The sequence below is a fragment of the Oncorhynchus keta genome, chromosome 15 (genome assembly GCF_023373465.1).
Source record: "Oncorhynchus keta strain PuntledgeMale-10-30-2019 chromosome 15, Oket_V2, whole genome shotgun sequence".
Lineage (NCBI taxonomy): Eukaryota > Metazoa > Chordata > Actinopteri > Salmoniformes > Salmonidae > Oncorhynchus > Oncorhynchus keta.
In genome coordinates, this window is record NC_068435.1 from 6,347,685 (window position 1) to 6,370,304 (window position 22,620).

The following is a 22,620-nucleotide window of genomic DNA, read 5'->3' on the forward strand; positions in this document are numbered from 1 at the left end:
TGTATGTATGTCAGTATGTAGTACTGTATGTATGACAGTATGTCATCTGCTGTTTTTCTCTCTTCTCTTCCAGTTTTGAAGTAGTTCAGGTTATCCATGAAAAACTTCTGGATATGGTGGGGAAAGCTCAGTGAGTATCTACTGTAACCTGACATGTGTGTATATATATCTATATCTTTTTTTTTTACATTTATTTTACTTGGTAAGTCAGTTTAGAACAAATTCTTATTTACAATGACGGCCTCGGAACAGTGGGTTAACTGCCTTGTTTAGGGGCAGAACTACAGATTTGTACCTTGTCAAGTCGGAGATTCGATCTAGCAACCTTTCGGTTACTGGCCCCAACGCTCTAACCACTAGGCTTCCTACCGCCTCTACACTCTAACCACTAGGCTACCTACCGCCTCTACACTCTAACCACTAGGCTACCTACCGCCTCTACACTCTAACCACTAGGCTACCTACCGCCTCTACACTCTAACCACTAGACTACCTACCGCCTCTACACTCTAACCAATAACCTGACAGTATATTAACCCTCTACTATAACCTGACTGTGTCTGTCATTTTTGGAATATGGGATACACGTAATACAACATATGTTTCTCTACAGAGTACCTATTATATTGGTGGGGAATAAGAATGACCTGCACATGGAACGGTATGACACGCACAAACACACACACACACACACACACACACACACACACACACACACACACACACACACACACACACACACACACACACTGTGGTGTCAGATTGGTGTGCTATGTTTTGTGTGTCCCAGGGTGATCAGCTGTGAGGAAGGGAAGGCCCTAGCAGACTCCTGGAACGCTGCCTTCATGGAGTCCTCAGCTAAGGAGAACCAGGTGAGACAATACCCGATCTACTGGCCCCAGATCAGCTCTTAGACACTACCTGATCTACAGGCCCCAGATCAGCTCTTAGACACTACCTGATCTACAGGCCCCAGATCAGCTCTTAGACACTACCTGATCTACAGGCCCCAGATCAGCTCTTAGACACTACCTGATCTACTGGCCCCAGATTAGCTCTTAGACACTACCTGATCTACTGGCCCCAGATCAGCTCTTAGACACTACCCGATCTACAGGCCACGGATCAGCTCTTAGACACTACCCGATCTACTGGCCCCAGATACGCTCTTAGACACTACCTGATCTACAGGCCCCAGATCAGCTCTTAGACACTACCTGATCTACTGGCCCCAGATACGCTCTTAGACACTACCTGATCTACAGGCCCCAGATACGCTCTTAGACATTACCTGATCTACAGGCCCCAGATCAGCTCTTAGACACTACCCGATCTACAGGCCCCAGATCAGCTCTTAGACACTACCTGATCTACTGGCCCCAGATCAGCTCTTAGACACTACCTGATCTACTGGCCCCAGATCAGCTCTTAGACACTACCCGATCTACTGGCCCCAGATCAGCTCTTAGACACTACCTGATCTACTGGCCCCAGATCAGCTCTTAGACACTACCTGATCTACAGGCCCCAGGTCAGCTCTTAGACACTACCTGATCTACTGGCCCCAGATCAGCTCTTAGACACTACCTCTCACACACACAAGTCAAAGGAGCTGATTGTGGACTACATTTACATTACATTTACATTTAAGTCATTTAGCAGACGCTCTTATCCAGAGCGACTTACAAATTGGTGCATTCACCTTATGACATCCAGTGGAACAGTCACTTTACAATAGTGCATCTAAATCTTAAAAGGGGTGGGGTGAGAAGGATTACTTATCCTATCCTAGGTATTCCTTAAAGAGGTGGGGTTTCAGGTGTCTCCGGAAGGTGGTGATTGACTCCGCTGTCCTGGCGTCGTGAGGGAGTTTGTTCCACCATTGGGGGACCAGAGCAGCGAACAGTTTTGACTGGGCTGAGCGGGAACTGTACTTCCTCAGTGGTAGGGAGGCGAGCAGGCCAGAGGTGGATGAACGCAGTGCCCTTGTTTGGGTGTAGGGCCTGATCAGAGCCTGGAGGTACTGAGGTGCCGTTCCCCTCACAGCTCCGTAGGCAAGCACCATGGTCTTGTAGCGGATGCGAGCTTCAACTGGAAGCCAGTGGAGAGAGCGGAGGAGCGGGGTGACGTGAGAGAACATGGGAAGGTTGAACACCAGACGGGCTGCGGCGTTCTGGATGAGTTGTAGGGGTTTAATGGCACAGGCAGGGAGCCCAGCCAACAGCGAGTTGCAGTAGTCCAGACGGGAGATGACAAGTGCCTGGATTAGGACCTGCGCCGCGTCCTGTGTGAGGCAGGGTCGTACTCTGCGGATGTTGTAGAGCATGAACCTACAGGAACGGGCCACCGCCTTGATGTTAGTTGAGAACGACAGGGTGTTGTCCAGGATCACGCCAAGGTTCTTAGCGCTCTGGGAGGAGGACACAGTGGAGTTGTCAACCGTGATGGCGAGATCATGGAACGGGCAGTCCTTCCCCGGGAGGAAGAGCAGCTCCGTCTTGCCGAGGTTCAGCTTGAGGTGGTGATCCGTCATCCACACTGATATGTCTGCCAGACATGCAGAGATGCGATTCGCCACCTGGTCATCAGAAGGGGGAAAGGAGAAGATTAATTGTGTGTCGTCTGCATAGCAATGATAGGAGAGACCATGTGAGGTTATGACAGAGCCAAGTGACTTGGTGTATAGCGAGAATAGGAGAGGGCCTAGAACAGAGCCCTGGGGGACACCAGTGGTGAGAGCTCGTGGTGAGGAGACAGATTCTCGCCACGCCACCTGGTAGGAGCGACCTGTCAGGTAGGACGCAATCCAAGCGTGGGCCGCACCGGAGATGCCCAACTCGGAGAGGGTGGAGAGGAGGATCTGGTGGTTCACAGTATCGAAGGCAGCCGATAGGTCTAGAAGGATGAGAGCAGAGGAGAGAGAGTTAGATTTAGCGGTGCGGAGCGCCTCCGTGATACAGAGAAGAGCAGTCTCAGTTGAATGACTAGTCTTGAAACCTGACTGAGTTGGATCAAGAAGGTCATTCTGAGAGAGATAGCGGGAGAGCTGGCCAAGGACGGCACGTTCAAGAGTTTTGGAGAGAAAAGAAAGAAGGGATACTGGTCTGTAGTTGTTGACATCAGAGGGATCGAGTGTAGGTTTTTTCAGAAGGGGTGCAACTCTCGCTCTCTTGAAGACGGAAGGGACGTAGCCAGCGGTCAGGGATGAGTTGATGAGCGAGGTGAGGTAAGGGAGAAATTCTCCGGAAATGGTCTGGAGAAGAGAGGAGGGAATAGGGTCAAGCGGGCAGGTTGTTGGGCGGCCGGCCGTCACAAGACGCGAGATTTCATCTGGAGAGAGAGGGGAGAAAGAGGTCAGAGCACAGGGTAGGGCAGTGTGAGCAGAACCAGCGGTGTCGTTTGACTTAGCAAACGAGGATCGGATGTCGTCGACCTTCTTTTCAAAATGGTTGACGAAGTCATCAGCAGAGAGGGAGGAGGGGGGGGAGAGGATTCAGGAGGGAGGAGAAGGTGGCAAAGAGCTTCCTAGGGTTAGAGGCAGAAGCTTGGACTACAGTACAGGGTTGTAGGTGGAGCGGTTCGAGAGCTTTGAATTCCTCAGTGTCCACATCACCAAGAACTTAACACAGTCCTCTCACACTCGACAGCACGTCTTCCCCCTGCTACCACATGCTACCACATGCTACCACATGCTATCACATGCTACCACATGTTACCACATGTTACCACATGTTACCATATGCTACCACATGTTACCACATGCTATCACATGCTACCACATGTTACCACATGCTACCACATGCTACCACAAGGTTACCACATGCTACCACAAGGTTACCACATGCTACCACAAAGTTACCACATGCTACCACAAGGTTACCACATGCTACCACAAGGTTACCACATGCTATCACATGCTACCATTATACAAAATCATCCATTTTGTCCTCTATATATATATATATATATATATATATAATATATATGCCATTTAGCAGACGCTTTTATCCAAAGTCCTCTTTTCTGTAACGTTGCGTCCTATTGGTTAATGTGGCGACTGCTGCTCATCGAATGATTATACGTTTTAATTACGTGATTAACTGAATCAAGCAATTAATAACTCATTAACCAGAAGGGGAAAAAATCACAAAAAAAAGAGAAAAAAAAAAAAAGAGTCGTGACAGTCCCCAAAATCATCAGTCCATTTAGGTATATATGGCCAATATACCACGGCTAAGGGCTGTTCTTATGTACGATGCGATGCGGAGTGCCTGAACACAGCCCTTGGCCTGATTATATTGGCCATATATACCTAAATGGACTGATGATTTTGGGGACTGTCACGACTCTTTTGATCAGGTCAGGTTACAAGAGACCCCAACCCTACAGATTATCCCTCAACCACAAGAGGAGAGAGCTGTGTCCACATAACCCATGGTTATACAGTCTGATACACCGTGGTTTTCAGTTAATCAGAATTCAGGGCTCAAACCACTCAGTTTATAATATATATTAAAGTATTAAAATAGCTGTACAGTTTTATTATATTCTATTCTATTATATGTTTCCTGTCTCAGACAGTGGTGTTTCGATAGATAACAAAGTCATCTGGTCTAATATATTCTGCTGGGCTATTCTAACTTTATTGTATTTCTCCTGTCTCAGATGGCAGTTGTGTTTTAAAAGATAACAAAACTAGTCTTCTATTCCATTCTATTCTGGGTTCTAGTGGATTCTACTCTGACTCTATTCTATTCTATTCTGCGTTCTAGTGGATTCTACTCTGACTCTATTCTATTCTGCGTTCTAGTGGATTCTACTCTGACTCTATTCTATTCTGGGTTCTAGTGTATTCTACTCTGACTCTATTCCATTCTATTCTGGGTTCTAGTGGATTCTACTCTGACTCTATTCTATTCTGGGTTCTAGTGTATTCTACTCTGACTCTATTCCATTCTATTCTGGGTTCTAGTGTATTCTACTCTGACTCTATTCCATTCTATTCTGGGTTCTAGTGGATTCTACTCTGACTCTATTCTATTCCCCGTCTCAGACGGCAGTGGAGGTGTTCAAGACCATGATCCTGGAGGCGGAGAAGCTGAAAGGCGGCGTCCAACCAGGGAAGACTTCCTGCTCCCTCATGTAGAGCTGCCAAACAATCAAACACAGAATAGGACACTGCACTGGGATATCCCGTTACTTGAAGGCTTCCTGCCAGTTCCAACTACTACTTCTCAACTGTCATCAACTGTCATCAGTTGTCATCAGTTGTCATCAACTGTCATCAGTTGTCATCAACTGGCATCAGTTGTCATCAACTGTTTATTTACCTGTATTTTTGTTTCTGTATGTCTGTATTGTTTTCCCATTTGTTATGAAAGGTTGAGTGACTGTTTCCTGTCATACTGTACATTTCCCACAATCCACCTCTCAACTGTTTTGACCTCAGCCCTGATGCAAAACTTAGGCCCTGGCAAGAAATGACCACGAGCTCCAAGAACAGTCTCTCCAACCCTGTTCCTGGAGCGATACCCTCCTGTAGGTTTTAACTCCAACCCTGTTCCTGGAGAGAGACCCTCCTGTAGGTTTTAACTCCAACCCTGTTCCTGGAGAGATACCCTCCTGTAGGTTTTAACTCCAACCCTGTTCCTGGAGAGAGACCCTCCTGTAGGTTGTAACTCCAACCCTGTTCCTGGAGAGAGACCCTCCTGTAGGTTTTAACTCCAACCCTGTTCCTGGAGAGAGACCCTCCTATAGGTTTTAACTCCAACCCTGTTCCTGGAGAGGTACACTCCTGTAGGTTTTAACTCCAACCCTGTTCCTGGAGCGATACCCTCCATTAAGGTTTTAACTCCAACCCTGTTCCTGGAGTGATACCCTCCTGTAGGTTTTAACTCCAACCCTGTTCCTGGAGCGATACCCTCCTGTAGGTTTTAACTCCAACCCTGTTCCTGGAGAGAGACCCTCCTGTAGGTTTTAACTCCAACCCTGTTCCTGGAGAGAGACCCTCCTGTAGGGTTTAACTCCAACCCTGTTCCTGGAGCGATACCCTCCGTTAGGTTTTAACTCCAACCCTGTTCCTGGAGCGATACCCTCCTGTAGGTTTTAACTCCAACCCTGTTCCTGGAGAGAGACCCTCCTGTAGGTTTTAACTCCAACCCTGTTCCTGGAGAGAGACCCTCCTGTAGGGTTTAACTCCAACCCTGTTCCTGGAGAGAGACCCTCCTGTAGGTTTTAACTCCAACCCTGTTCCTGGAGAGAGACCCTCCTGTAGGTTTTAACTCCAACCCTGTTCCTGGAGAGAGACCCTCCTGTAGGGTTTAACTCCAACCCTGTTCCTGGAGCGATACCCTCCGTTAGGTTTTAACTCCAAACCTGTTCCTGGAGAGATACCCTCCTGTAGGTTTTAACTCCAACCCTGTTCCTGGAGAGAGACCCTCCTGTAGGTTTTAACTCCAACCCTGTTCCTGGAGCGATACCCTCCATTAAGGTTTTAACTCCAACCCTGTTCCTGGAGTGATACCCTCCTGTAGGTTTTAACTCCAACCCTGATCCAGGAGCGATACCCTCCTGTAGGTTTTAACTCCAACCCTGTTCCTGGAGAGAGACCCTCCTGTAGGTTTTAACTCCAACCCTGTTCCTGGAGTGAGACCCTCCTGTAGGTTTTAACTCCAACCCTGTTCCTGGAGAGAGACCCTCCTGTAGGTTTTAACTCCAACCCTGTTCCTGGAGCGATACCCTCCATTAAGGTTTTAACTCCAACCCTGTTCCTGGAGTGATACCCTCCTGTAGGTTTTAACTCCAACCCTGTTCCTGGAGCGATACCCTCCTGTAGGTTTTAACTCCAACCCTGTTCTTGGAGCGATACCCTCCTGTAGGTTTTAACTCCAACCCTGTTCCTGGAGCGATACCCTCCTGTAGGTTTTAACTCCAACCCTGTTCCTGGAGAGAGACCCTCCTGTAGGTTTTAACTCCAACCCTGTTCCTGGAGAGAGACCCTCCTGTAGGTTTTAACTCCAACCCTGTTCCTGGAGAGAGACCCTCCTGTAGGTTGTAACTCCAACCCTGTTCCTGGAGAGAGACCCTCCTGTAGGTTTTAACTCCAACCCTGTTCCTGGAGAGAGACCCTCCTATAGGTTTTAACTCCAACCCTGTTCCTGGAGAGGTACACTCCTGTAGGTTTTAACTCCAACCCTGTTCCTGGAGCGATACCCTCCATTAAGGTTTTAACTCCAACCCTGTTCCTGGAGTGATACCCTCCTGTAGGTTTTAACTCCAACCCTGCTCCTGGAGCGATACCCTCCTGTAGGTTTTAACTCCAACCCTGTTCCTGGAGAGAGACCCTCCTGTAGGTTTTAACTCCAACCCTGTTCCTGGAGAGAGACCCTCCTGTAGGGTTTAACTCCAACCCTGTTCCTGGAGCGATACCCTCCGTTAGGTTTTAACTCCAACCCTGTTCCTGGAGCGATACCCTCCTGTAGGTTTTAACTCCAACCCTGTTCCTGGAGAGAGACCCTCCTGTAGGTTTTAACTCCAACCCTGTTCCTGGGAGAGACCCTCCTGTAGGGTTTAACTCCAACCCTGTTCCTGGAGAGAGACCCTCCTGTAGGTTTTAACTCCAACCCTGTTCCTGGAGAGAGACCCTCCTGTAGGTTTTAACTCCAACCCTGTTCCTGGAGAGAGACCCTCCTGTAGGGTTTAACTCCAACCCTGTTCCTGGAGCGATACCCTCCGTTAGGTTTTAACTCCAAACCTGTTCCTGGAGAGATACCCTCCTGTAGGTTTTAACTCCAACCCTGTTCCTGGAGAGAGACCCTCCTGTAGGTTTTAACTCCAACCCTGTTCCTGGAGCGATACCCTCCATTAAGGTTTTAACTCCAACCCTGTTCCTGGAGTGATACCCTCCTGTAGGTTTTAACTCCAACCCTGTTCCTGGAGCGATACCCTCCTGTAGGTTTTAACTCCAACCCTGTTCCTGGAGAGAGACCCTCCTGTAGGTTTTAACTCCAACCCTGTTCCTGGAGTGAGACCCTCCTGTAGGTTTTAACTCCAACCCTGTTCCTGGAGAGAGACCCTCCTGTAGGTTTTAACTCCAACCCTGTTCCTGGAGCGATACCCTCCATTAAGGTTTTAACTCCAACCCTGTTCCTGGAGTGATACCCTCCTGTAGGTTTTAACTCCAACCCTGTTCCTGGAGCGATACCCTCCTGTAGGTTTTAACTCCAACCCTGTTCCTGGAGCGATACCCTCCATTAAGGTTTTAACTCCAACCCTGTTCCTGGAGTGATACCCTCCTGTAGGTTTTAACTCCAACCCTGTTCCTGGAGAGAGACCCTCCTGTAGGTTTTAACTCCAACCCTGTTCCTGGAGAGAGACCCTCCTCTAGGGTTTAACTCCAACCCTGTTCCTGGAGCGATACCCTCCGTTAGGTTTTAACTCCAAACCTGTTCCTGGAGAGAGACCCTCCTGTAGGTTTTAACTCCAACCCTGTTCCTGGAGAGAGACCCTCCTGTAGGTTTTAACTCCAACCCTGTTCCTGGAGCGATACCCTCCGTTAGGTTTTAACTCCAACCCTGTTCCTGGAGAGAATTCCTCCGGTAGGTTTTAACTCCAACCATAATCTAGCGGTTCTGATTCCAATAATTATCTGGTTGATGAGCTGAATCAGGTTAGTTACAACTGGGGTTAGAGCCAAAACCTACAGGAGGGTTGGCATTAAAACCTACAGGAGGGTTAGCATTAAGGAGGGTTGGCATTAAAACCTACGGGAGCGTTAGCATTAAAACCTACAGGAGGGTTAGCATTAAGGAGGGTTGGCATTAAAACCTACAGGAGGGTTGGCATTAAAACCTACAGGAGGGTTAGCATTAAAACCTACAGGAGGGTTAGCATTAAGGAGGGTTAGCATTAAAACCTACAGGAGGGTTAGAATTAAGGAGGGTTAGCATTAAGGAGGGTTAGCATTAAAACCTACAGGAGGGTTAGAGCCAAAACCTACAGGAGGGTTGGCATTAAAACCTACAGGAGGGTTAGAGCCAAAACCTACAGGAGGGTTAGCATTAAAACCTACAGGAGGTCTGGCATTAAAACCTACAGAAGGGTTGGCATTAAAACCTACAGGAGGGTTAGAGCCAAAACCTACAGGAGGGTTAGCATTAAAACCTACAGGAGGTCTGGCATTAAAACCTACAGGAGGGTTAGCATTTAAACCTACAGGAGGGTTAGCATTTAAACCTACAGGAGGGTTAGCATTTAAACCTACAGGAGGGTTAGCATTAAAACCTACAGGATGGTTAGCATTAAAACCTACAAGAGGGTTAGCATTAAAACCTACAGGATGGTTAGAGCCAAAACCTACAGGAGGGTTAGAGCCAAAACCTACAGGAGGGTTAGCATTAAAACCTACAGGAGGGTTGGCATTAAAACCTACAGGAGGGTTGGCATTAAAACCTACAGGAGGGTTAGCATTAAAACCTACAGGAGGGTTGGCATTTAAACCTACAGGAGGGTTAGCATTAAAACCTACAGGAGGGTTGGCATTAAAACCTACAGGAGGGTTAGCATTAAAACCTACAGGAGGGTTAGCATTAAAACCTACAGGAGGGTTGGCATTTAAACCTACAGGAGGGTTGGCATTTAAACCTACAGGAGGGTTGGCATTAAAACCTACAGGAGGGTTGGCATTAAAACCTACAGGAGGGTTAGCATTAAAACCTACAGGAGGGTTGGCATTTAAACCTACAGGAGGGTTAGCATTAAAACCTACAGGAGGGTTGGCATTAAAACCTACAGGAGGGTTAGCATTAAAACCTACAGGAGGGTTAGCATTAAAACCTACAGGAGGGTTAGCATTAAAACCTACAGGAGGGTTGGCATTAAAACCTACAGGAGGGTTAGCATTAAAACCTACAGGAGGGTTGGCATTAAAACCTACAGGAGGGTTAGCATTAAAACCTACAGGAGGGTTAGCATTAAAACCTACAGGAGGGTTAGCATTAAAACCTACAGGAGGGTTGGCATTAAAACCTACAGGAGGGTTGGCATTAAAACCTACAGGAGGGTTAGCATTAAAACCTACAGGAGGGTTAGCATTAAAACCTACAGGAGGGTTGGCATTAAAACCTACAGGAGGGTTAGCATTAAAACCTACAGGAGGGTTAGCATTAAAACCTACAGGAGGGTTAGCATTAAAACCTACAGGAGGGTTGGCATTAAAACCTACAGGAGGGTTGGCATTAAAACCTACAGGAGGGTTAGCATTAAAACCTACAGGAGGGTTGGCATTAAAACCTACAGGAGGGTTAGCATTAAAACCTACAGGAGGGTTGGCATTAAAACCTACAGGAGGGTTAGCATTAAAACCTACAGGAGGGTTAGCATTAAAACCTACAGGAGGGTTAGCATTAAAACCTACAGGAGGGTTGGCATTAAAACCTACAGGAGGGTTAGCATTAAAACCTACAGGAGGGTTAGCATTAAAACCTACAGGAGGGTTAGCATTAAAACCTACAGGAGGGTTAGCATTAAAACCTACAGGAGGGTTAGCATTAAAACCTACAGGAGGGTTAGCATTAAAACCTACAGGAGGGTTAGCATTAAAACCTACAGGAGGGTTAGCATTAAAACCTACAGGAGGGTTAGCATTAAAACCTACAGGAGGGTTGGCATTAAAACCTACAGGAGGGTTAGCATTAAAACCTACAGGAGGGTTAGAAACCTACGGGAGGGTTAGCATTAAAACCTACAGGAGGGTTGGCATTAAAACCTACAGGAGGGTTAGCATTAAAACCTACAGGAGGGTTAGCATTAAAACCTACAGGAGGGTTAGCATTAAAACCTACAGGAGGGTTAGCATTAAAACCTACAGGAGGGCTCCTGCACAGGTTCCATTCTGGTCTCATGGTGTAAGATGAGTTCATTGATAAATTGAATGTGATTTGATTTGACATTGAACCTCCTCATATGAGACAGGACATGAAGACGAAACATTTTGTTGTATTGAAATATTTTCTTTATTTTTATTTATTTTTTTCCATCAGTGATTTACTTTCTCCTTACACAGCTTTATTTATTATTTGTTATTGTCATTGTCACACCACTGATTCTTACAGGCAATTGTTCAATTGTTCAATCCCAACTTCCTTAAAGTCAAACTTTCACTTTAGAGCCCGATTCAATCTGATCCGCTTCAGCCGGCGTCCGAATACCTGACGTTTTGACGTTGTTGGTGAAACTGCGTTAGAGCTGTCAAATTCACAAGCGCCTTTCGTCATTACACCTAGCTGTACGTTTTGAACTAGGACTCCTCACCAGGCTGTCTTCGTCCTCGTGTGGGTACTAGCAAGCTAGGCAGTGCTAGGTAACAACAGCCAATCCAGTAGAGTCTGGAAGCTATAGTGACCATTAGGAACACTGGAATGTGAGATGTAATCTAAACCTCCATTAGGAACACTGGAATGTGAGATGTAATCTACACCTCCATTAGGAACACTGGAATGTGAGATGTAATCTACACCTCCATTAGGAACACTGGAATGTGAGATGTAATCTACACCTCCGATAGGAACACTGGAATGTGAGATGTAATCTACACCTCCATTAGGAACACTGGAATGTGAGATGTAATCTACACCTCCATTAGGAACACTGGAATGTGAGATGTAATCTAAACATCCAATAGGAACACTGGAATGTGAGATGTAATCCTAGGAACACATCCAATAGGAACACTGGAATGTGAGATGTAATCTAAACCTCCATTAGGAACACTGGAATGTGAGATGTAATCTAAACCTCCATTAGGAACACTGGAATGTGAGATGTAATCTACACCTCCATTAGGAACACTGGAATGTGAGATGTAATCTACACCTCCATTAGGAACACTGGAATGTGAGATGTAATCTACACCTCCGATAGGAACACTGGAATGTGAGATGTAATCTACACCTCCATTAGGAACACTGGAATGTGAGATGTAATCTACACCTCCATTAGGAACACTGGAATGTGAGATGTAATCTACACCTCCATTAGGAACACTGGAATGTGAGATGTAATCTACACCTCCATTAGGAACACTGGAATGTGAGATGTAATCTACACCTCCATTAGGAACACTGGAATGTGAGATGTAATCTAAACATCCAATAGGAACACAGGAATGTGAGATGTAATCTAAACATCCAATAGGAGGATAGAAATCCTCATTATTCTGTTTTTAACCATTTTTGATTTCAGTATCATTATTTCTATTATAGCCAACACTTTCTCCTCCTGAACTCTTTCTGGCTTTGTGACAATGATCGCAAGAGCAGCTGCTCACCGATTTCACAGTCCCAACTCAGTTCCACCGCCGACATCTCCGAAACATCAGCTATGCTGCTGTCGTCTGTCGCCGTTTTAACACCTGATCTGATTGAATCTAGGCCTCAGTCTCCCATTGACGTTGATGTATGACAAAGTGGAAATTCAACTGAAGTGGAAGTCAGGAGTTGGTTCTTTTAGACACGTCTTCTGGTTCATTAGAGGTGTTCCTGTCTCCAATACACAGATCTTTATTTTTGGACTTCACTTACACCCCCCCGTTGTCAGTCGGATGTTATTTTTTTCCTAGCTGTTATTGGCAGCAGCACCCCCAAAAAAAAAAAAATCTACATCCAATTTTCTAATGTTAAAAATGGTGTACAAATGTTTTTTTGTTTGTTCATTGTAGTCATTAAAGTGTACAGTTACCATGTATTTCAGGAGTGTACATTGTATCATTCCAATAATGACGATTGATAATCTTTGATTCAGATTCAATCATTTTACAAAATAGATTTAGCATACCCAAAAATTTAAGCTCAAAGCAATAAAAGCGTTTCAAAGTTTGGTTTATTTTAAGTCAAATAATTGTTGATAAATTAGAATGTTGATGTGATGGTAGGATCCCACTGGGCACACACATCAATTCAATGTTTACTCCACGTTGGTTCAACGTCATTTCATTGAAATTACGTGGAAACCACGTTGATTCAACCAATGCTGACACACAGCAGAAAGACTGTCTGTTACAGCAGACAGTCTCAGAGTAGCTGGCCAATGCTGACACACAGCAGAAAGACTGTCTGTTACAGAAAGACAGTCTCAGAGTAGCTGGCCAATGCTGACACACAGCAGAAAGACTGTCTGTTACAGCAGACAGTCTCAGAGTAGACTAGAATGTGATGTCACAACACTTCATGTTGATGTAAGCGTTGGTTTGGAACTGCTTACAGCCCGACATGTCCATGCATCTCTGGAAATGGCCAACTGAGGGAGAAAATAAATGACCATGTTACTGTGTGACAGCTGTTAACTGTTGACTTTAACCTGTATTATATAAACCTTTTATTCTTGATTTTTCTGACCAGGGCATTTCAGAGTAGTAGTTCTGATCTAGGATGAGGTCTTCATTATCCACAGCTCAGTGCTGATCTAGGATCAGGTCTTCATTATCCACAGCTCTGTACTGATCTAGGATCAGGTCTTCATTGTCCACAGCTCTGTACTGATCTAGGATCAGGACTTCATTATCCACAGCTCTGTACTGATCTAGGATCAGGTCTTCATAATCCACAGCTCTGTGCTGATCTAGGATCAGGTCTTCATTATCCACAGCTCTGTACTGATCTAGGATCAGGTCTTCATTATCCACAGCTCTGTGCTGATCTAGGATCAGGTCTTCATTATCCACAGCTCTGTACTGATCTAGGATCAGGTCTTCATTATCCACAGCTCTCGGCCTGTATTCATAAAGCATCTCAGAGTAGGAGTGCTGATCTAGGATCAGTCCGTATAATGTATTATGATATAAAACTCTACGAAACTAAACCTCTACTCCGTTGGTGATTACGGACACAGAATTGTGTGTGACATCCAATGCTGCTTTTCAAGTAATGTAATTTTCAACCGTCCTTCTCTGGTGGACATGTTTCTACTGTCACCTTGCAGTCTCCTCCTGCCTTAGCTGGCACACAGCGCAGACAGACCAGTGCTTCACCTAGGGGACGACCGCACCATATCACTGGGTTAGGAGAACCATAGAACTATAGCAACGTTATAGGAACACTAGAATGTACATTGGCCATGGGTCGGCCATATTGGTCAGGGAGTCATTGATAAAACATTAGGATTGCCAATTTCCCTGTATTTTTTTTCAGAAATCGCTGTTGATTCCTGGAATCAGCAGGAAGGGGAAACTCTGAAACTCTTGAGTTCAAATTAAGTTATTTGCTTAGGGTTTTCTATTCTGTTACTTTCCAAGTGGAAAACGAGTTCCGACATGGCATGAATGCAGCATACGAGACAGTTCCAGAGCCTCACCAACACCACAGGACAGGAGGGGTTAAAAGGCGGTGTTTACTCTGTAGTTAAAGACGGACCCACCACTAGCCAACACCAGGGCTAGAGCCACAGCCAATATCACTATCTTCATCTTGCTGACGATGTGTCAACCGGAGAAGAGAGAACAGTCTTTAAACATTGTGATTAACTTGGATGAACTATTTAATCTGAGGTAAAGCCACGAGGTATAAAGTCATATAAAGCTTATTGTGGAGCCTGTAGTAAAGTAGGCCCAGCGTCGTCCGGGTTTGGCTGGTGTAGGCTGTCATTGTAATAAAGAATTTGATCTTAACTGACTTGTCTAGTTAAATAAATAAAAAAATAAAATTAAAAATTAAAAAGTGGAACTCATTTAATTTCTGTAAATTTACAGTCAGTTTTTTGGATTCCTAAGAATATGGATTTGAATAGAGCTCCAAAATCGACATTTGAATCTTCTAAAGACAAATGATGAATTGTCACACTGACAAACAGAACGAGGCGACAGATAAGTAAAATGTCAAATGTAAAATGCTGAGAAGTTAAGAAACGTAATAACATAAGAAAAAAATGGAGACAATACATGATCAGAGAAGCACGAGATAAAATGCAGACCGGCTTCATTCTTATGCTTCTGTCAGACCGTGAAGTGAAATGAATAAAAGATCGATTTCAAATTATTGATTTTAAAAAGAGAATTCGAAATGAACAAGATATGAATCTTGTGAACAAAAAAACGCTAATAAATCTGAATACATAAAGAATAGAAGAACAACGCTTGTCGACTCTGATACTTTATTTAACCAGGCGGTTAAGAACAAATTCTTATTTTCAACGACAGCCTAGGAACAGTGGGTTAACTGCCTGTTCAGGGGCAGAACGACAGATTTGTACCTTGTCAGCTCAGGGGTTTGAACTTGCAACCTTCCGGTTACTAGTCTAACACTCTAACCACCAGGCTTCCCTGCCGCCCCAAATGAAAACATCACAGGTGGGAATGTTTTAACATAAAAGGTAAATGTATGTTCAGGTATAACTTACCGCTCCAACACTGTGCTGATAAATGTGTTGCTGAACATCAAGCCTCCTCCTTTTATAGCCTATCTTTGGTCTTTACATGTAACCTACGACTACAGGTGTAGTGTTTGTAGAATCATGTACATCGGTACAGAGTCAATGTGGAGCCTATATACAGGGTGTTACGGTAAAGAGTCAATGTGGAGGCTATATACAGGGTGTTACGGTAAAGAGTCAATGTGGAGGCTATATACAGGGTGTTACGGTACAGAGTCAATGTGGAGGCTATATACAGGGTGTTACGGTAAAGAGTCAATGTGGAGGCTATATACAGGGTGTTACGGTACAGAGTCAATGTGGAGGCTATATACAGGGTGTTACGGAACAGAGTCAATGTGGAGGCTATATACAGGGTGTTACGGTAAAGAGTCAATGTGGAGGCTATATACAGGGTATTACGGTACAGAGTCAATGTGGAGGCTATATACAGGGTGTTATGGTAAAGTGTCAATGTGGAGGCTATATACACAGTTACGGTACAGAGTCAATTACGGTACAGAGTCAATGTGGAGGCTATATACAGGGTGTTACGGTACAGAGTCAATGTGGAGGCTATGGAGTACAGAGTCAATGTGGAGGCTATATACAGGGGTTACGGTACAGAGTCAATGTGGAGGCTATATACAGGGGTTACGGTAAATGTGTCACATGTGGAGGCTATAGCCCTTATACAGAGTCAATGGAAACAGGGTTATGAAAATATTGGACTACAGAGTCAATGTGGAGGCTATATAAAGGGTACCAGTAACAAGTCAATGTGGAGGCTATATACAGGGTATTACGGTACAGAGTCAATGTGGAGGCTATATACAGGGTGTTACGGTACAGAGTCAATGTGGAGGCTATATACAGGGTGTTACGGTACAGAGTCAATGTGGAGGCTATATACAGGGTGTTACGGTACAGAGTCAATGTGGAGGCTATATACAGGGTATTACGGTACAGAGTCAATGTGGAGGCTGGAGGCTATATACAGGGTGTTACGGTACAGAGCTCAATGTGGAGGCTATATACAGGGTGTTACGGTACAGAGTCAATGTGGAGGCTATATACAGGGTGTTACGGTACAGAGTCAATGTGGAGGCTATATACAGGGTGTTACGGTACAGAGTCAATGTGGAGGCTATATACAGGGTGTTACGGTACAGAGTCAATGTGGAGGCTATATACAGGGTATTACGGTACAGAGTCAATGTGGAGGCTATATACAGGGGTACCAGTACAGAGTCAATGTGGAGGCTATATACAGGGTATTACGGTACAGAGTCAATGTGGAGGCTATATACAGGGTATTACGGTACAGAGTCAATGTGGAGGCTATATACAGGGTGTTACGGTACAGAGTCAATGTGGAGGCTATATACAGGGTGTTACGGTACAGAGTCAATGTGGAGGCTATATACAGGGTATTACGGTACAGAGTCAATGTGGAGGCTATATACAGGGTGTTACGGTACAGAGTCAATGTGGAGGCTATATACAGGGTATTACGGTACAGAGTCAATGTGGAGGCTATATACAGGGTATTACGGTACAGAGTCAATGTGGAGGCTATATACAGGGTATTACTGTACAGAGTCAATGTGGAGGCTATATACAGGGTGTTACGGTAAAGAGTCAATGTGGAGGCTATATACAGGGTGTTACGGTACAGAGTCAATGTGGAGGCTATATACAGGGTGTTACGGTACAGAGTCAATGTGGAGGCTATATACAGGGTATTACGGTACAGAGTCAATGTGGAGGCTATATACAGGGTATTACTGTACAGAGTCAATGTGGAGGCTATATACAGGGTATTACGGTACAGAGTCAATGTGGAGGCTATATACAGGGTATTACGGTACAGAGTCAATGTGGAGGCTATATACAGGGTATTACTGTACAGAGTCAATGTGGAGGCTATATACAGGGTATTACTGTACAGAGTCAATGTGGAGGCTATATACAGGGTATTACTGTACAGAGTCAATGTGGAGGCTATATACAGGGTATTACGGTACAGAGTCAATGTGGAGGCTATATACAGGGTGTTACGGTACAGAGTCAATGTGGAGGCTATATACAGGGTATTACTGTACAGAGTCAATGTGGAGGCTATATACAGGGTGTACCGGTACAGAGTCAATGTGGAGGCTATATACAGGGTATTACTGTACAGAGTCAATGTGGAGGCTATATACAGGGTGTTACGGTACAGAGTCAATGTGGAGGCTATATACAGGGTATTACTGTACAGAGTCAATGTGGAGGCTATATACAGGGTATTACTGTACAGAGTCAATGTGGAGGCTATATACAGGGTGTTACGGTACAGAGTCAATGTGGAGGCTATATACAGGGTATTACTGTACAGAGTCAATGTGGAGGCTATATACAGGGTATTACTGTACAGAGTCAATGTGGAGGCTATATACAGGGTATTACGGTACAGAGTCAATGTGGAGGCTATATACAGGGTGTTACGGTACAGAGTCAATGTGGAGGCTATATACAGGGTATTACTGTACAGAGTCAATGTGGAGGCTATATACAGGGTATTACTGTACAGAGTCAATGTGGAGGCTATATACAGGGTATTACTGTACAGAGTCAATGTGGAGGCTATATACAGGGTATTACTGTACAGAGTCAATGTGGAGGCTATATACAGGGTATTACGGTACAGAGTCAATGTGGAGGCTATATACAGGGTATTACGGTACAGAGTCAATGTGGAGGCTATATACAGGGTATTACTGTACAGAGTCAATGTGGAGGCTATATACAGGGTATTACGGTACAGAGTCAATGTGGAGGCTATATACAGGGTATTACGGTACAGAGTCAATGTGGAGGCTATATACAGGGTATTACGGTACAGAGTCAATGTGGAGGCTATATACAGGGTATTACGGTACAGAGTCAATGTGGAGGCTATATACAGGGTATTACTGTACAGAGTCAATGTGGAGGCTATATACAGGGTATTACTGTACAGAGTCAATGTGGAGGCTATATACAGGGTATTACTGTACAGAGTCAATGTGGAGGCTATATACAGGGTATTACTGTACAGAGTCAATGTGGAGGCTATATACAGGGTATTACTGTACAGAGTCAATGTGGAGGCTATATACAGGGTATTACTGTACAGAGTCAATGTGGAGGCTATATACAGGGTATTACGGTACAGAGTCAATGTGGAGGCTATATACAGGGTGTGACGGTACAGAGTCAATGTGGAAGCTATATACAGGGTATTACTGTACAGAGTCAATGTGGAGGCTATATACAGGGTGTTACGGTACAGAGTCAATGTGGAGGCTATATACAGGGTGTTACGGTACAGAGTCAATGTGGAGGCTATATACAGGGTATTACGGTACAGAGTCAATGTGGAGGCTATATACAGGGTATTACTGTACAGAGTCAATGTGGAGGCTATATACAGGTTATTACTGTACAGAGTCAATGTGGAGGCTATATACAGGGTATTACAGTACAGAGTCAATGTGGAGGCTATATACAGGGTATTACTGTACAGAGTCAATGTGGAGGCTATATACAGGGTATTACTGTACAGAGTCAATGTGGAGGCTATATACAGGGTATTACTGTACAGAGTCAATGTGGAGGCTATATACAGGGTATTACTGTACAGAGTCAATGTGGAGGCTATATACAGGGTATTACTGTACAGAGTCAATGTGGAGGCTATATACAGGGTATTACTGTACAGAGTCAATGTGGAGGCTATATACAGGGTATTACTGTACAGAGTCAATGTGGAGGCTATATACAGGGTATTACTGTACAGAGTCAATGTGGAGGCTATATACAGGGTATTACTGTACAGAGTCAATGTGGAGGCTATATACAGGGTATTACGGTACAGAGTCAATGTGGAGGCTATATACAGGGTATTACGGTACAGAGTCAATGTGGAGGCTATATACAGGGTATTACTGTACAGAGTCAATGTGGAGGCTATATACAGGGTATTACTGTACAGAGTCAATGTGGAGGCTATATACAGGGTATTACGGTACAGAGTCAATGTGGAGGTTATATACAGGGTGTTACGGTACAGAGTCAATGTGGAGGCTATATACAGGGTATTACTGTACAGAGTCAATGTGGAGGCTATATACAGGGTATTACTGTACAGAGTCAATGTGGAGGCTATATACAGGGTATTACTGTACAGAGTCAATGTGGAGGCTATATACAGGGTATTACTGTACAGAGTCAATGTGGAGGCTATATACAGGGTATTACTGTACAGAGTCAATGTGGAGGCTATATACAGGGTATTACTGTACAGAGTCAATGTGGAGGCTATATACAGGGTATTACTGTACAGAGTCAATGTGGAGGCTATATACAGGGTATTACTGTACAGAGTCAATGTGGAGGCTATATACAGGGTATTACTGTACAGAGTCAATGTGGAGGCTATATACAGGGTATTACTGTACAGAGTCAATGTGGAGGCTATATACAGGGTATTACTGTACAGAGTCAATGTGGAGGCTATATACAGGGTATTACTGTACAGAGTCAATGTGGAGGCTATATACAGGGTATTACTGTACAGAGTCAATGTGGAGGCTATATACAGGGTATTACTGTACAGAGTCAATGTGGAGGCTATATACAGGGTATTACTGTACAGAGTCAATGTGGAGGCTATATACAGGGTATTACTGTACAGAGTCAATGTGGAGGCTATATACAGGGTATTACTGTACAGAGTCAATGTGGAGGCTATATACAGGGTATTACTGTACAGAGTCAATGTGGAGGCTATATACAGGGTATTACTGTACAGAGTCAATGTGGAGGCTATATACAGGGTATTACTGTACAGAGTCAATGTGGAGGCTATATACAGGGTATTACTGTACAGAGTCAATGTGGAGGCTATATACAGGGTATTACTGTACAGAGTCAATGTGGAGGCTATATACAGGGTATTACTGTACAGAGTCAATGTGGAGGCTATATACAGGGTATTACTGTACAGAGTCAATGTGGAGGCTATATACAGGGTATTACTGTACAGAGTCAATGTGGAGGCTATATACAGGGTATTACTGTACAGAGTCAATGTGGAGGCTATATACAGGTATTACTGTACAGAGTCAATGTGGAGGCTATATACAGGGTATTACTGTACAGAGTCAATGTGGAGGCTATATACAGGGGTACAGAGTCAATGTGGAGGCTATATACAGGGTATTACTGTACAGAGTCAATGTGGAGGCTATATACAGGGTATTACTGTACAGAGTCAATGTGGAGGCTATATACAGGGTATTACTGTACAGAGTCAATGTGGAGGCTATATACAGGGTATTACTGTACAGAGTCAATGTGGAGGCTATATACAGGGTATTACTGTACAGAGTCAATGTGGAGGCTATATACAGGGTATTACCAGTACAGAGTCAATGTGGAGGCTATATACAGGGTATTACTGTACAGAGTCAATGTGGAGGCTATATACAGGGTATTACTGTACAGAGTCAATGTGGAGGCTATATACAGGGTATTACTGTACAGAGTCAATGTGGAGGCTATATACAGGGGTACAGAGTCAATGTGGAGGCTATATACAGGGTATTACTGTACAGAGTCAATGTGGAGGCTATATACAGGGTATTACTGTACAGAGTCAATGTGGAGGCTATATACATGTGGAGGCTATATACAGGGGTACAGAGTCAATGTGGAGGCTATATACAGGGTATTACTGTACAGAGTCAATGTGGAGGCTATATACAGGGTATTACTGTACAGAGTCAATGTGGAGGCTATATACAGGGTATTACTGTACAGAGTCAATGTGGAGGCTATATACAGGGGTACAGAGTCAATGTGGAGGCTATATACAGGGTATTACTGTACAGAGTCAATGTGGAGGCTATATACAGGGTATTACTGTAAAGAGTCAATGTGGAGGCTATATACAGGGTATTACTGTACAGAGTCAATGTGGAGGCTATATACAGGGTATTACGGTACAGAGTCAATGTGGAGGCTATATACAGGGTATTACGGTACAGAGTCAATGTGGAGGGTATATACAGGGTGTTACGGTACAGAGTCAATGTGGAGGTTATATACAGGGTATTACTGTACAGAGTCAATGTGGAGGCTATATACAGGGTATTACGGTACAGAGTCAATGTGGAGGTTATATACAGGGTATTACGGTACAGAGTCAATGTGGAGGCTATATACAGGGTATTACTGTACAGAGTCAATGTGGAGGCTATATACAGGGTATTACGGTACAGAGTCAATGTGGAGGCTATATACAGGGTATTACTGTACAGAGTCAATGTGGAGGCTATATACAGGGTATTACGGTACAGAGTCAATGTGGAGGCTATATACAGGGTATTACTGTACAGAGTCAATGTGGAGGCTATATACAGGGTATTACGGTACAGAGTCAATGTGGAGGCTATATACAGGGTATTACTGTACAGAGTCAATGTGGAGGCTATATACAGGGGTATTACGGTACAGAGTCAATGTGGAGGCTATATACAGGGTATTACTGTACAGAGTCAATGTGGAGGCTATATACAGGGTATTACGGTACAGAGTCAATGTGGAGGCTATATACAGGGTATTACTGTACAGAGTCAATGTGGAGGCTATATACAGGGTATTACTGTACAGAGTCAATGTGGAGGCTATATACAGGGTATTACTGTACAGAGTCAATGTGGAGGCTATATACAGGGTATTACGGTACAGAGTCAATGTGGAGGCTATATACAGGGTATTACCAGTACAGAGTCAATGTGGAGGCTATATACAGGGTATTACTGTACAGAGTCAATGTGGAGGCTATATACAGGGTGTTACGGTACAGAGTCAATGTGGAGGCTATATACAGGGTATTACTGTACAGAGTCAATGTGGAGGCTATATACAGGGTATTACTGTACAGAGTCAATGTGGAGGCTATATACAGGGTATTACTGTACAGAGTCAATGTGGAGGCTATATACAGGGTATTACTGTACAGAGTCAATGTGGAGGCTATATACAGGGTATTACTGTACAGAGTCAATGTGGAGGCTATATACAGGGTATTACTGTACAGAGTCAATGTGGAGGCTATATACAGGGTATTACTGTACAGAGTCAATGTGGAGGCTATATACAGGGCTATTACTGTACAGAGTCAATGTGGAG

General features: G+C 44.4%; 2 protein-coding genes across 51 annotated transcripts in view; one reads left to right on the forward strand and one right to left on the reverse strand.

Annotated features, from left to right (window-relative positions):
• LOC127907542 (GTP-binding protein Rheb-like) overlaps positions 1-5,203 on the forward strand; it is a 22,968-nt gene extending 17,765 nt beyond the window's left edge. The window contains exons 5-8 of the mRNA XM_052463078.1: positions 74-130; positions 614-661; positions 791-872; positions 5,054-5,203. Coding sequence (XP_052319038.1) covers positions 74-130; positions 614-661; positions 791-872; positions 5,054-5,146 — 280 coding nt within the window. The 3' untranslated portion in view covers positions 5,147-5,203. The remainder of the gene's footprint in view (positions 1-73; positions 131-613; positions 662-790; positions 873-5,053) is intronic.
• A 3,407-nt stretch (positions 5,204-8,610) lies between these two features.
• On the reverse strand, positions 8,611-12,292 carry LOC127907541 (uncharacterized). 50 transcript variants are annotated; one of them, XR_008064806.1, is made up of 8 exons: positions 12,184-12,292; positions 11,950-12,105; positions 11,755-11,910; positions 10,742-11,632; positions 9,643-10,698; positions 9,115-9,162; positions 8,875-8,994; positions 8,611-8,722 (listed from the first exon to the last, which is right to left on the reverse strand). XR_008064806.1 is itself a non-coding variant. In XM_052463076.1 (8 exons), the coding sequence occupies exons 4-7, from the start codon at positions 10,947-10,949 to the stop codon at positions 8,948-8,950; spliced, it is 1,407 nt and encodes a 468-aa protein (XP_052319036.1). In that variant the 5' UTR covers positions 10,950-11,632; positions 11,755-11,910; positions 11,950-12,105; positions 12,184-12,292; the 3' UTR covers positions 8,656-8,762; positions 8,915-8,947. The 50 variants fall into 50 exon arrangements, 37 of the variants coding, with proteins under 37 accessions (XP_052319036.1, XP_052319031.1, XP_052319037.1 ...); XR_008064805.1 differs by lacking the exon at positions 9,115-9,162 and adding an exon at positions 9,163-9,258 and having other exon boundaries at positions 8,875-9,018; positions 9,619-10,698; XR_008064803.1 differs by lacking the exon at positions 9,115-9,162 and adding an exon at positions 9,163-9,258 and having other exon boundaries at positions 8,875-9,018; positions 9,475-10,698.
• Between the last annotated feature and the right edge of the window lie 10,328 nt (positions 12,293-22,620).